The 13,515-nt window shown below is 36.1% G+C and overlaps 1 protein-coding gene across 1 annotated transcript in view; it reads right to left on the reverse strand.

Moving 5' to 3' along the window:
• The window catches only part of DTL (denticleless E3 ubiquitin protein ligase homolog), an 89,269-nt gene that overhangs the window by 71,993 nt on the left and 3,761 nt on the right, over positions 1-13,515 (reverse strand). The window contains exons 2-5 of the mRNA XM_007952816.2: positions 8,533-8,658; positions 7,661-7,759; positions 5,616-5,677; positions 5,413-5,533 (exon numbers count right to left, since the gene is read on the reverse strand). Coding sequence (XP_007951007.1) covers positions 5,413-5,533; positions 5,616-5,677; positions 7,661-7,759; positions 8,533-8,658 — 408 coding nt within the window. The remainder of the gene's footprint in view (positions 1-5,412; positions 5,534-5,615; positions 5,678-7,660; positions 7,760-8,532; positions 8,659-13,515) is intronic.

Below are 13,515 nucleotides of genomic sequence, written 5' to 3' on the forward strand. Positions count from 1 at the left end.
ACTACAGAAGTAGATTGCCACATCTTCCTTCCGAGGAGTGGCTGGTGGGTTTGAACCGCCAGCCTTCTGGTTAGCAGTCAAGTGCCTTAGGCACTAACGCTACATGGTTATAAATAGGGAACCAGAGATATCAATTGGTAAATTAGGACAACTATAAACCAAAAGAGGGAATAAAGAGTGCAGTTACAGAACTTCTAAATGGTGTGGAAGTCAAGAAAATTGCAAGATAGAGCAGCCTTTTTTAAACTTGGCAAGAAAATCATAAATCACAGGGTAACCTCAAAGAAAAATAATAAGCCTTCTCATCAAAATAAAAAAAAGGACAAACACAAATATTTAGGAAATACTAGAACAATAGCAACGAAGGAGATGATAACATGATTTGTAAACAAAATGACCTCAGTGCAGAAAAGCATATGGAACAAAGAAATCAGTAACACCATGAAAAAACACGTATCAAAATGACGTCAATAAATTCATATCTGTCTATAATTATACTGAATATCAATGGGTTAAACATACCACTTAAGAGACAGATAGTTGCAGAGTGGATAAGAAAACATGACCCATTAATATGCTGTCTACAAGACTCACCTTAGACATAATCATAAAAATAGAATAAAAATCAAAGGTTGGAAAAAGGTGTATAAAGCAAATGGCAATCTAAAAACAGCAGGGCTGGTGATACTAGTTTCTGATGAAATAGACTTTAAGACATAAGTCAGACTTTAACAGAACTGAAAAGACAAATAGATGACTCCACAGCAATAGTAGGAAAATTCAATATACCACTTTCAATAAAAGATAGAAGTAGATAGGAAATCAACAACATGCAGAAGAACTAAACAATACAATCAACAAACTTTGCCTTATAGACATCTACAGAGTACTTTACCCAACAGCACAATATACATTCTCTTCTAGCACACACGGAATATTCTCCAGGATAGACCATATGTTAGGCTACAAAGCAAGGCTCAATAAATTTAAAAACACTGAAATAATACAAAGCATCTTCTCAGATCAAACTGCAATAAAATTAGAAATCAACATTAGAAGACCAACGGAAAGAGTAAATGCATGGAAACTGAGTAATGCCCTTCTCAAAAATGACTGGGTAATTGAAGAAATAAAAAATAAAATGAAAAAATTCCTTGAATCTAATGAGAATGGAAACACAACATATGAAAATGTTTGGGACACAGCAAAAGCAGTGATCAGAGGGCAATTTATAGCAATAGATGCACACAGCAAAAAAGAAGAAAGTCAATTATGCACATGTTAACCTAATATCTCCAATCAGAAAAAGAGCAGCAAAAAAAGCCTACAGTCAGCAGAAGAAAAGAAATACAGATTTGAGCAGAAATAAATGAAACAGAAAACAGAAAGACCATAGAAAAACAATCAAGAAAAGTAGAAGTTGGTTCTTTGAAAAGGTAGTAAAAATCAAGAAACGAACGGCAAACTTCCCAATGGAAAAGAAGAAGACACAATTAACAGGAGTAAGAAATGAAATGGGCGACATCACAACAAAACCAATCAAAATAAAAAGGATAATTATCAGGACACTATGAAGAACTGTACTACAACAAATTTGAAACCTAAAAGAAATGGACAGATTTCTAGAAACACACTACTTACGTAAACTAATACAGACTGAGGTAGAAAATTTGAACAGACCCATAACAAAAATTGAGCTGGACATAAAAAAATTACCAACAAATAGAAGTCCTGGCCTGGATGGTTTCACTGGAGAACTCTACCAAATGTTCAGAGAAGAGCTGACACCAGTTCTACTCAAAGTATTCCAAAATACAGAAAAGGATTAAGTTCTCCTAAATTCAATTTATGAAGCAAGCATAACCCTGATACCAAAACCAGGTAAAGACCCCACTAGAAAGCAAGAGTATTGACCAATATCCCTCATGAATATAGACACAAAAATCTTCAACAAAAGCCTAGCCAATAGACTCCAATAATGTATCAAAAAAATAATACATCATGACCAAGTGGGATTCATATCAGGTATGCCAGGATGGTTCAACATTAGAAAAACAAGATCTTCCTTAACATAAATAAAATAAAGGGAAAGAATCACATGATCATATCAATAGATGTAGAAAAGGCATTTTATAAAATCAAACACTGATTCCTGATCAAAACTCTTAGAAAAATAAGAATAGAAGGGAAATCCTCAACATAATAAATGGTATATATGCAAAACCAATAGCCAACATTCTTCCCCTTGCAAACAAGAACCAGACAAAGATGTCCTCTATCTCCACTTCTATTTAGCATTGTATCAGATCTCATAATACAATAACTCAAGGCAATAAGTCAAGGCAATTAGCCAGGGCAATAAGTCAAGAAAGGGAAATCAATGGCATCCAAATTGGTAAGGAAGAAGTAAAATTACTTCTATTTGCTGATGATGTGATCCTATACATAGAAAACCCAGGAGACTCAGCAAGAAAATTACCGGAACTTACTGAAAGATTAAGCATATGGCAGGATATAAGATCATCATACAAAAATCAGTTGGATTCTTCTACACCAGCAAAGAGGTCTCTGAAAAGGAAATAAGGAAATGAATACCATTTTAATAGTCACCAAAAAGATAAGATACTTAGGAGTAAATCTTACCAGGAGCAGGTCTCTGAAAAGGAAATAAGGAAATGAATACCATTTTAATAGTCACCAAAAAGATAAGATACTTAGGAGTAAATCTTACCAGGAGCAGGTCTCTGAAAAGGAAATAAGGAAATGAATACCATTTTAATAGTCACCAAAAAGATAAGATACTTAGGAGTAAATCTTACCAGGAGCACAAAAGACCAATACAAAGAAAACTACAAAACACTACTTCAAGAAACTATAAGAGATTGACATAAATGGAAGAACATACCATGTTCATGGATAGGATGAGTGAACATTATGAAACTGGCAAAACTGTCCAAAGCAATCTATACATTCAATGCAATCTCAATTCAGATTCCATCAACATTCTTTAAAGACATGGAAAAACCAATCACTAACTTTATATGGAAAGGAAACAGACCTCTGATAAGCAAAGCACTCTTGAAGAACAAAAGTAGGAGGTCTCCCAAACCCAGATCTCCAAACCTATTATATAGCCACAGTAGTCAGAACAGCCTGATATTGGTACAATGATAGACACATAGGCCAGGAGAACAGACAGAACTGAGAACCCAGAAATAGATCCATCCACCTATGGTCAGCTGATCTTTGACAAAGGGCCAAAATCCATTACGTCAGGAACAGACACTCTTTTACAAATGGTGCTGGCAAAACTAGATATCCATTTGCAGAAAAATGAAACAAGATCCATACCTCATACCATACACAAAAATGAACTCCAGATGGATCAAAGACTTAAATGTAAAACATAAAACTACATAATTTATCAAAGAAAAAATAGGGGCAAACTTAGGAGTCCTAATTTATTGGCATAAACAGACTATCAAGCATAACTCAAAATGCACAAATGGCAGAAAATAAAGTAGATGACTGGGACCTTATAAAAATTAAATTCTTATGTGCATCATAAGGCTTCTCCAAAAGAATAAAAAGAGAAATTATAGACTGGGAAAAAATATTCAGCAATGACATATCTGAAAAAGGACTTATCTCTAAAATTCATAGGAAACTCTCACATATCAACATTAGAAAGACAAACAATCCAATTAAAACATGGGCAGAAGATATGAACAGACACTTCACCAAAGAAGATACTCAGGCAGCCAACAAACACAGGAAGAAATGTTCATGAACATTAGCCATTACAGAGATGCAAATCATAACGACCATGAGATACCATCTCTTCCCAGCATTAATAGCAAAGTTCCATAAGACAGAAAATAACAAATGTTGGTGAGGATGTGGAGAGATTGGGACTCTCATACACTGCTGGTGGGACTATAAAATGATACAACCACTGTGGAAATCTGTATGGCAATTCTTTAAAAAGTTAGAAATAGAAATACCATTTGTTCCAGCAATCCCATTACTAGGTAAATATCATAAAGAAGTGCGAGCAGGACACAAATAGATAAATACACACTCATGTTCATCACAGCACTATTCACAATAACAAAAAGATTGGAAACAACCAAAGTGCCTATTAATGGAGGAATGGAATACTGAATTGTGGTACATACACACAATGGAATACTATGCAACCCTAAAAAATAAAGTAGAATTTGCAAAACACTGCATAATGTGAATGAATATGGAGGACATTATGCTGAGTGAAATAAGTCAATGAGAGAAGGACACGTATTGTATTAGTTCACTATTGTAAAAAGTCAGGGAAAGGTTTTTACATGGAAGGGAACTTTCTTAGTTGGTTATCAGGGATGGGGTGAGGTGGGGGGTGGGGAGGAGGAGGGATTCCTAAATAGGTTGAAGGGAAAAAAAAGAAACAAAAAGAATGTATTTTTATATATATGTGCGTATATATATAAATATATATACACACACACACACATACATACAAACACACACATAAACACATATGTCTATACACACACACACACACACACAAACACATGTTTTATATATATATATATATCAATCCCCCCCCAAAGATTATTAGTGGCTACTAGGGTTAGAAGGGATGGGGAAAGGGGAAGCTTTTGTTTGCAGGGCATCAGGTTTATGCTAATGGTCACCAATGTCCCTAATATGTAAATGTGCCAGGTGTTGTATGTTGGCATATGTCTTATGTGTATTTTCACTATAATAAAAGTGGGAAAAAACAAAAAAAGGAAGGACTATATTAAAAAAAAAAAAGTTTGCCATAAGTCAGAATCAACTCGATGGCAATGGGTTTGGTTTTTGGTATTGTATAGAGATGAGTGTCCAGTACAAGGCTTTTACTTCAGTGGACACAGAGACATTATGGCTGTTTATAAGTTTTTATCTTATGTATAAAATCACAGAAAAAAAAAATCACCTGAAGACTCTTGATTTTCAGGAAAAAGTTGGAGATAGTGCACATAGGAATGACAGAAAGGTAACTAACTTAATGTCACTGATGTTTTCAGCAATATCGGAGTCTCAATCATCTATCTGTTGTTGTTATTGTTGTTATGTACCATTGAGTCGGACCTGACTCATAGCGACCCCTCCTTGGGTTTCCAAGGCAGTATCACTACGGAAGTAGATTGCCCCATCTTCCTTCCGAGGAGTGGCTGGTGGGTTTGAACCGCCAGCCTTCTGGTTAGCAGTCAAGTGCGTTAGGCACTATGCCACCAGAGCTCCCAATCATCTATCTAGGTAGGTAAAATAACAACTTTGACAGGGGAAAGTGTGGTAATAATCACAGCTTCTTATCCACCATAAAGGAGGTTAAGGAGATTTTAAAAAAATATAAAAAAGATAGACACCTACCTTTCTCAAATTTAGAAAAGGCAACTGACTTGAGGCTGCACTGATGACCTTTGCATGTTCCAATTAGTTCACCAGCATTTACATCCCAAAACTTGGCTGTTTGATCACCTGCTGCTGTAACCTTTAAATAATATGGTAGCACAATTTAATAATAACACTTTATCAGTATTTACCCTGCTCCCAGTAAAATGAAAGTCACTTACAAGTTTAAATTCACCAGGGACCCAGGCTAGGTCAAAGACAGCATTCCAGTGAGCCATCCACTCTAAACAAAGAAAACAGTCAATGTGAAATGTTTAGACTGTGTTCTGTGGCAGCGATATCAATGCAGTTTAAATGCCTTGAAAGCTGCACTGGAAGATCAGTGATCAGTGTCTGTATTTCATGGTACATGGGTCAAAGAGAATTAGGGGACTGACAGACATCACACATTCCCTTCACTACCTCATATGAGAACTACCATTTGATGTCAAATTCCTATGAACTGACTAGTAATATATTCTCTAAAATAGAATCTTTCTGACACATTCTCCAGTTCAAAAATATTTATGATGCTCTCTGGTTGACATTCAACACCCTGCAAGATATGGCTTTTATCTCTTTGGAAGGCTTATCTTTCACTGTTCTCCATGTATCTTATTCCAACCAAACTGGATCACTCCCTAATTCCTTATCATATCCTATGCTTTCCTATCTCTTAAAAAAGCAGTTAATGTTGAGATCATTCCAACTCATGGGGACCATGTGTGCTCCACAGGGTTTTCAATGGTTGATTTTTCAGATGTAAATTCCCAGGCCTTTCTTCTGAGGCATCTTTGGGTGGCCTTTTGGTTAGAAGTCACATGTGTTATCTTTGGCAGCACACTCAGAGACTCCTCAAAACCAAAACCAAACTAACTGCCATCAAGTTGAGTCCAACTCATAGCGACCAACATTGAGTTTCCAAGGCAGTAAATCTTTATGGAAGTAGACTGCTTCATCTTCCTTCTGCAGAGCACATGGTAGATTTGAACCACTAACCTTCTGGTTAGCAGTCAAATGTCTTAGGGACCATGCCACCAGAGCTCCTAGGCTAATGCTCTGCCCTCCAACTGGTGGAGTGTTGTACTGTATCCCCATTGGTTTAAGTGCCATAGAACAGCTCAAATGTCCCTTCCTTCATGAAAAATTTTCCTGGCTGCCTTTACCACATGTGAGCTTTCCCTTTGATACCTATGGCATTTTCTTTTCTTTTCTCCTACATCATTTATAGTCTTTGTTTTATTTTAGTTATATAAACACTTGACTTACTAGTTTCAAACTGTTAGCTGCTTAAGGCCAGTAGAACTTTGCCTTATATTTGGGAAATGTTGTTGTTATGTGCCGTTGAGTTGGACCTGACTCATAGCGACCCCTCCTTGGGTTTCCAAGGCAGTATCACTATGGAAGTAGATTGCCCAACATTCCTTGCGAGGAGTGGCTGGTGGGTCTGAACCACCAGCCTTCTGGTTAGCAGTCAAGTGCCTTCGGCACTATGCTACCATTTTTAGCAATGTTTCCCACAACCACATTAAATCTATAAGATTTAACATTTTTTAAAAAGAATGCTTTTAATTTTACAATGTATTATTATTATTTTTAACTTTCAATAAAGGTATTACCATAGTTAGCAGTTACTGACAGATAGTCAATAGCTATCTCTAGGAAGGAATATATTTATATATGTGTGTGTGTATATATATATACACACATATATATATATGTGTATATATATATATATACACACATACATATACACACAAGCACATGCATGTGTATAAATACACACACACAAACTCACACATGATTCATACACACACACACACACACACATACATACACCCCTGCCTCCACAAAGATTATTAGTGGCTACAAGGAGGGGTCGCTATGAGTCAGGGCTGACTCAGTGGCACATAACAACAACAACAGGGGTAGGAGGGAGGAGGAAAGGGGAAGCTTTTGTTTGCAGTGCATTAGGTTTATGCTAATGGTTGTGGAGTATTTTGGGAAAGGATAGCAATAATGGTGGCACAAGAAAAATGTCACCAATGTCTCTAATATGCCAATGTGGCAGGTGCTATATGTTGGCATATAAACATTTACTTTTAGCCTAGTCCCTAAATAGACTTAATCAGAAGTGAATGTAACTGGGAATGTAATCAGATAACCATTTCCTTGAGATTTTATGATTAAAAAAATGTCAAAACAAAACCTGTAGACCTCAACTTACCTTTGAAGCACTTCTTTCTGCAAGTTTGTGATTTTGTGTTATATAATCTCACAAAGCCTTCTTCATTGGCAACTGCTAGGGTATGTTCCATGTTGGGTGCTAAATAAGAAACAACAAAATATATAAAGAGTAACACAAAAATTTTAAAAGCTTAGTGGAAAGAGCTATAAATTCTATCAAGTAGATTAACTGAAAGCTACAAGGTAAACACAAAGAATCTGTTTAAAAAGAGGGAAAAAGATTTTACTCAAATATTATGATATGGTAGGGAGACATAAAAGATTGCTTAAAATTTGCCATAGTGCCTAATTCAGCAAATGACTCAAAAGCACAAAAATTATCTTCATATTATCTCTTATTGAGAGAAAGGCTGGATCGAGGATGAAATGTTAAAAAAAAAAAAAAAAGTGGTACATGCCAAAGGTAAATAAAAATATATGATGTCTATTAGTTTTAAATTCTCTTCTCCCAAACTTTCACATGTTTCTACTAACAGTGGAGTCAATTACTTCTATTTCTGTTCATATGTTCCATAATCCATCACAGAAAGAGGTAAATTTAACCAGATTAAAAGGGTTAACTACCAGGCAAAACAGTTGTCATGATAACTGAATCTTTGCAACCGTTCCTCTACACAGTTGGGGGGTAAAAAAAGGTACTGTAATAGTCCTGTGCATTATAGGAAATATATAACCATGCATAAAGATTTAGTAAAGTCTATTTCACAAATATGGAAAGAACATTATTAGAAAAACCATCACCTACCTAATTTACTTTTCCTTGTAAGAGAAACCACCTCCCAGAATACTCTTCTTTAAAGTGTGAGACAGATGATTTCTGTCCAAGTCTAGCCTAGATAGTAATTTCCTTACCAGAAGAGAAGGTGCATCCAAAAGGAGGAACTGGGACTCCTGTTTCTCCATAAGAAGTGTGCTCATCACCATAACTGCACTGATAAGCAGTTAGAAGGGACTGTAGAGGGTAACATGAAGACCACCCTAAAACAAAACCCAATTCCTTATAGAATTCCAGTATATCATCAACTTCCAACAACACTTTAAATAAATGCAGAGGTAGATATTTGTTTTTAAAGGGCTTTATTTACATTGCTAACATAGATTCACTTACTACCCATAGTCCTTTAGAATGTAGTTCTAGCATTTTTCCTAAGGGGTCTAAGGAAGTATAGCTTTGGGCTTGCTCTCTTAAATAAGGCTTTTACTAAAAGACTGCGAGAAACAAACGGCCTTGTATACTGAAAAAGATTCTCTCTTCTACTACCAAGAAACCACCACAAAAGCATTACCATTAAAATTGCCATTCTCTCCAACTAAAATATTATGTTTTTGGAGTCTCTAAATCAACGTATTATTTGTTGCTGTGTACCCTCGGGTTCACTGCGACTCATAGCACCCTCTAGGACAGAGTAGAACTGCCCTATAGGGTTTCCAAGGAATCTTTTAAGGAAGCAAATTGCCACATCTTTCTCCCATGGAGCAGCTGGTGGATTCAAATCACTAAGCTTCAGTTAGCAGCCAAGTGCTTAACCACTGCACCATCAGGGCTCCTTACATCACTAACACTGCTACACAATCTTAAATTACTGGTCACATCATATATAAACCAGTAGTCAAAAGTATTAAGAGGTAATGTATGCCAATGTGCCTACCTATCCAAGTAATGTTGTTGTTATGTGCTGTCGTGTCTGCCCCGACTCACAGTGACCCCTCTTTGGGTTTCCGAGGCAGTATCACTATGGAAATAGATTGCCCAACCTTCCTTCCAAGAAGTGGCTGGTGGGTTTGAACTGTCAGCCTTCTGGTTAGCAGGCAAGTGCCTTAGGCATGATGCTACCAGAGCTCCTTCTCCGAGTAACATAGTTACTAAGAAAAAGTTAATATTACTACCTCTTTCCTTTCCAGAATTATAAAATATTAACAGTAACAAGTGGTAGTATGTTAAGGCAAATTAGAGCAATTTTAAAATAAAGTGTTATGTACTTAGTTCTAGAAGATCAATCAGTTAGCTCTGGCTAGTAGGATCAGGAAATTCTTTAGAGGTGGTGAAATTAAACATAAGTCTTGAAAGAAGAGTAAGTTTTCACTGAATGTAGAAGAGAGAGCAATAAATTCAAGGTGGAGGGAAAGTTTATTCTTTTTGGATCAGAGACCCAATATGTAGTATGGTCCTAAATAGTAAGCTATGTTCAAGGACTTGTTTCTACTATAATGATGTGTAGGGTCAACACATTTTAAATATATAAAAGAAGCATTCATTCAACAAATGCTCACTGAGAATCAAATGTTCATTAAATATTGGACGAACCAAAGAGGTATAATCTATTGAGAGTTGTCTAAATAATTAACAAAAATAAAGAATGATGGACTTGCTAGAGACAATGCATCCACAATCTGTGAGTCAGGAGAAAGAATAATTAACCTGAGTACATGTCCACACAGGTCAAGCTTTTCCCTGAAAAGCTTTTCATGAAAGAGGGAATTTACCTTATATTCTAATTCTTACAAACACTTTCATACTTTTAATTCTTGTTTTTCATTGAAAGTACTACTTAGAGAAGACATCTTAGCCCAACATGTTCTCAGACAAACTAGTTTTGAATATTCATAGAGAAAAGTTGATGGAATCAGAAAAAAGGAGGCAAAGAAATTATATACAGATTAAATAGTTGTTCCTGGGGGTATTACATCACAATTTCCAGGTAAGATATCATTGTAAACAAGCGTTTAAAGACTACAAAAAGAAACAATACAGTAAGTGGTTATATTGTAGAGTTCACAAATACCCATCTAACAGAATGAATTTTAAAAACAAACAGTTCAGTTCTAAAGTTATGTAAATATATACTTGTGGTTTAGGATTGTTGTTGTTTTGTGCCGTCAAGTCGGACCTGACTCCTAGCGACCCCTCCTTGGGTTTCTGAGGCAGTATCACTACGGAAGTAGATTGCCCCATCTTCCTTCCAAGGAATGGCTGGTAGGTTTGAACCACCAGCCATCTGGTTAGCAGTCAAGTGTCTTAGGCACTACGCTACCAGAGCTCCCATTAGAAAGTTACATATACTATTCTGGAACCACTGAGGCTGGATGATCCCCTGACACTATTACCCTGAGATAATCTTTAAACCTTAAACCAAAAAATATCTCCTGAAGTCTTCTTTAAACCAAACAATAGTTCAGCCAATTAGTAAAGAAAGACTGTAAAGAAAGACTGTCTGCCTTGAGCTTTGGTGACACTGTGGTTAAAGCACTGGGCTGCTAACCAATAAGGTCAGCAGTTCAAACCTACCAGCTGCTCTGTGGGCGAAAGATGAGGCAGTCTGTTTCCCTAAGATTTACAACCTTGGAAACCCTATAGGGCAGTTTTACTCTGTCCTACAGGGTCATTATGAGTTGGAATTGACTAGATGGCAATGAGTTTGGTTTGGATTTTGGTCTGCTTTGAACACTGGTCTTTTAAGAACTACCTCTATGGGAGCAAACTGACAACAGCAACTTGGAAAGATTAGATAGGAAACTGAGAGAGCAATGAGTTAATGATAATAGCAGAGGAATAATTTGGAAAAAGAGGGTGAGAATGGTTGCACAACTTGAAAAATATAATCAATGTCACTGAATTGTACATGATATGAGTCCTGCTGTGTATATTTTCAACAACAGAAAATGAACTATATAAAAAAATCTAGTTTCCTTAATCTAAGGAAACATTAACTGAATTAAAAAGGGCTGAATTGCAAACAAATTAGGTGGATTTGAAGGTGATAATACTTTGTATAATTTATGATTATACACTGACCTCTCAATTCTGCCTCACTGTCTATAGATACCCTTGTACAACCAGCCTGACATATACTTAATGATCAGTTCCTATCTACTCCCTCCGTTTCTGTACTCCCCACAACATACACTCCATGCATCAGCCACTTGAGATCTTCATTGTGCTATAGAAGCACTGGTGGCACAGTGGTTAAAGTGCTCACATGCCACCCAAAATGTCAGAGGTTTGAATCCATCAGTGGCGTCAAGGGAGAAAGATGTGGCAGTTTGCTTCTGTAAAGATTATAGATCTTAGAAACCCTATAGCACAGTTCTACTCTGTCCTGTGCGTTTGTATGCATTGACCAACTAAGAGACATTGGAATTTCTTTACTAAAGGTACCATTTCAAACCCACCAGTCACTCAGTAGAAGGCAGACAGGGCAATTTACTTCCATAAAGATTCACTGCCTTGGAAACCCAAAGGAGGTTACTGTGAGCTGGAATTGACTCGACGGCAGTTTTTTTATTTTTTTTTTAAAGGCACCATAAACACTCATCTAGACCCATTTCTTTAAAAGATGTATTTGAATAAAATTTTTACTTTTTGCTTAACAATTATTTATCAAAACACCAAACTCATTCCTGTTGAGTCGATTTCGACTCACAGTGACTTGTGACCCTACATGACTAAGTAAAACTAACCCATAGGGTTTCCAAGGCTGTAAATCTTTATGGAAGCAGACTGCCACATCTTTCTCCGGCAGAGCTGTTGGTGGGTTCAAACCACTGACCTTTCGGTTAGCAGCCAAGCACTTCCAAGCACTTAACCACTGCACGACCAGGGCTCCTTTACTTAACAAAATAAGTAATCTATATTGTTTTGATCAATCATGTATTACTAATAACTATAATAATTCAATCCAGAGGAAACTTTTAACACTTGGAGCTTTATGACAAAGAAATCATTAATTTAAATATATTTTTTGACACAGAGGAGAACCACAGCATGATTAATAAAAGAATTTTTAAAGCATAAAGTTAAATTACATTAGGATAAATTCTGAGGGGAAAATAAAATGCAAATAAATTAAATAAAAAGCAACTATGTAATTCATCTCCAAGTTAAAGATTTTGTTCATATTTTTTAAAAATGGAGAGTATAATTAACAAATAACTGTAGTATTTATAATCTATTAGATGCACTTAAAGGGGACTTAAGATTTATATTTTTAATGTCAGTATTCACAATGTCAGAACTTACATTCTTTGCATCTGTTTAAAGTTAATGATAAAAAATTTTTAATACCAATTTATAAATGCACAAAAGAGTAAGCAAATTTCCATTTAAGAAGAGTTTTGGCAGTAATATGGAGAATAAACTGGAGGAGGGAAACTAAGAGGCCATTTGGGAGAACTAATAACCCAGATAACAAAGTATTAGGGCCTAATCTAAGGAAACAGGATGGTAAGTATAGAACACATCCAAAACAAGAGTGAACAGGCAGAATCACTGGTAATACAGAACATAGGACAGATTCAAGAGATTTTAAAGAAACTTTAAAAATAGTGAAAATGGGCTTTGATGGTTTCAAAGTTTCTGGTTGGGAAGACTGGTTTAAAATAATGAGGAGCCCAATACCTAAATAAAGTAATATAGCAAATAATCCGAGAAGCTGCATTATATGAAGAAGAACATGGCAACAGGATTGGAGGAATACTCGTTAACAACCAGTGATACATAGATGACATAATTTTGCTTGCTGAAAGTGAGGATAACTTGAAGCACTTACTGATGAAGATAAAGACTACACTCTGCAATATGGACTACACCTCAATATAAAGAAAACATAAATCCTCACAACTGGTCCAATAAACAGCTTCACGATGGATGGAGAAAAGATTGAAGCTGTCAAGAACTTCATATGACTTGGTTCTACAATCAACACCAATGGAAGCAGCAGTCAAGACATCAGACGATGTATTGCATTGGGCAAATCCTATGCAAAAGACCATTTTCAAGTGATGAAGAGCAAGGATGTCTCCTTGAAAACTGTTGTTGTTGTTGTTATTTGCCGTCGA

Source organism: Orycteropus afer, unplaced genomic scaffold (assembly GCF_000298275.1).
Source record: "Orycteropus afer afer isolate SDZICR_OR568_19922 unplaced genomic scaffold, OryAfe1.0 scaffold00013, whole genome shotgun sequence".
Lineage (NCBI taxonomy): Eukaryota > Metazoa > Chordata > Mammalia > Tubulidentata > Orycteropodidae > Orycteropus > Orycteropus afer.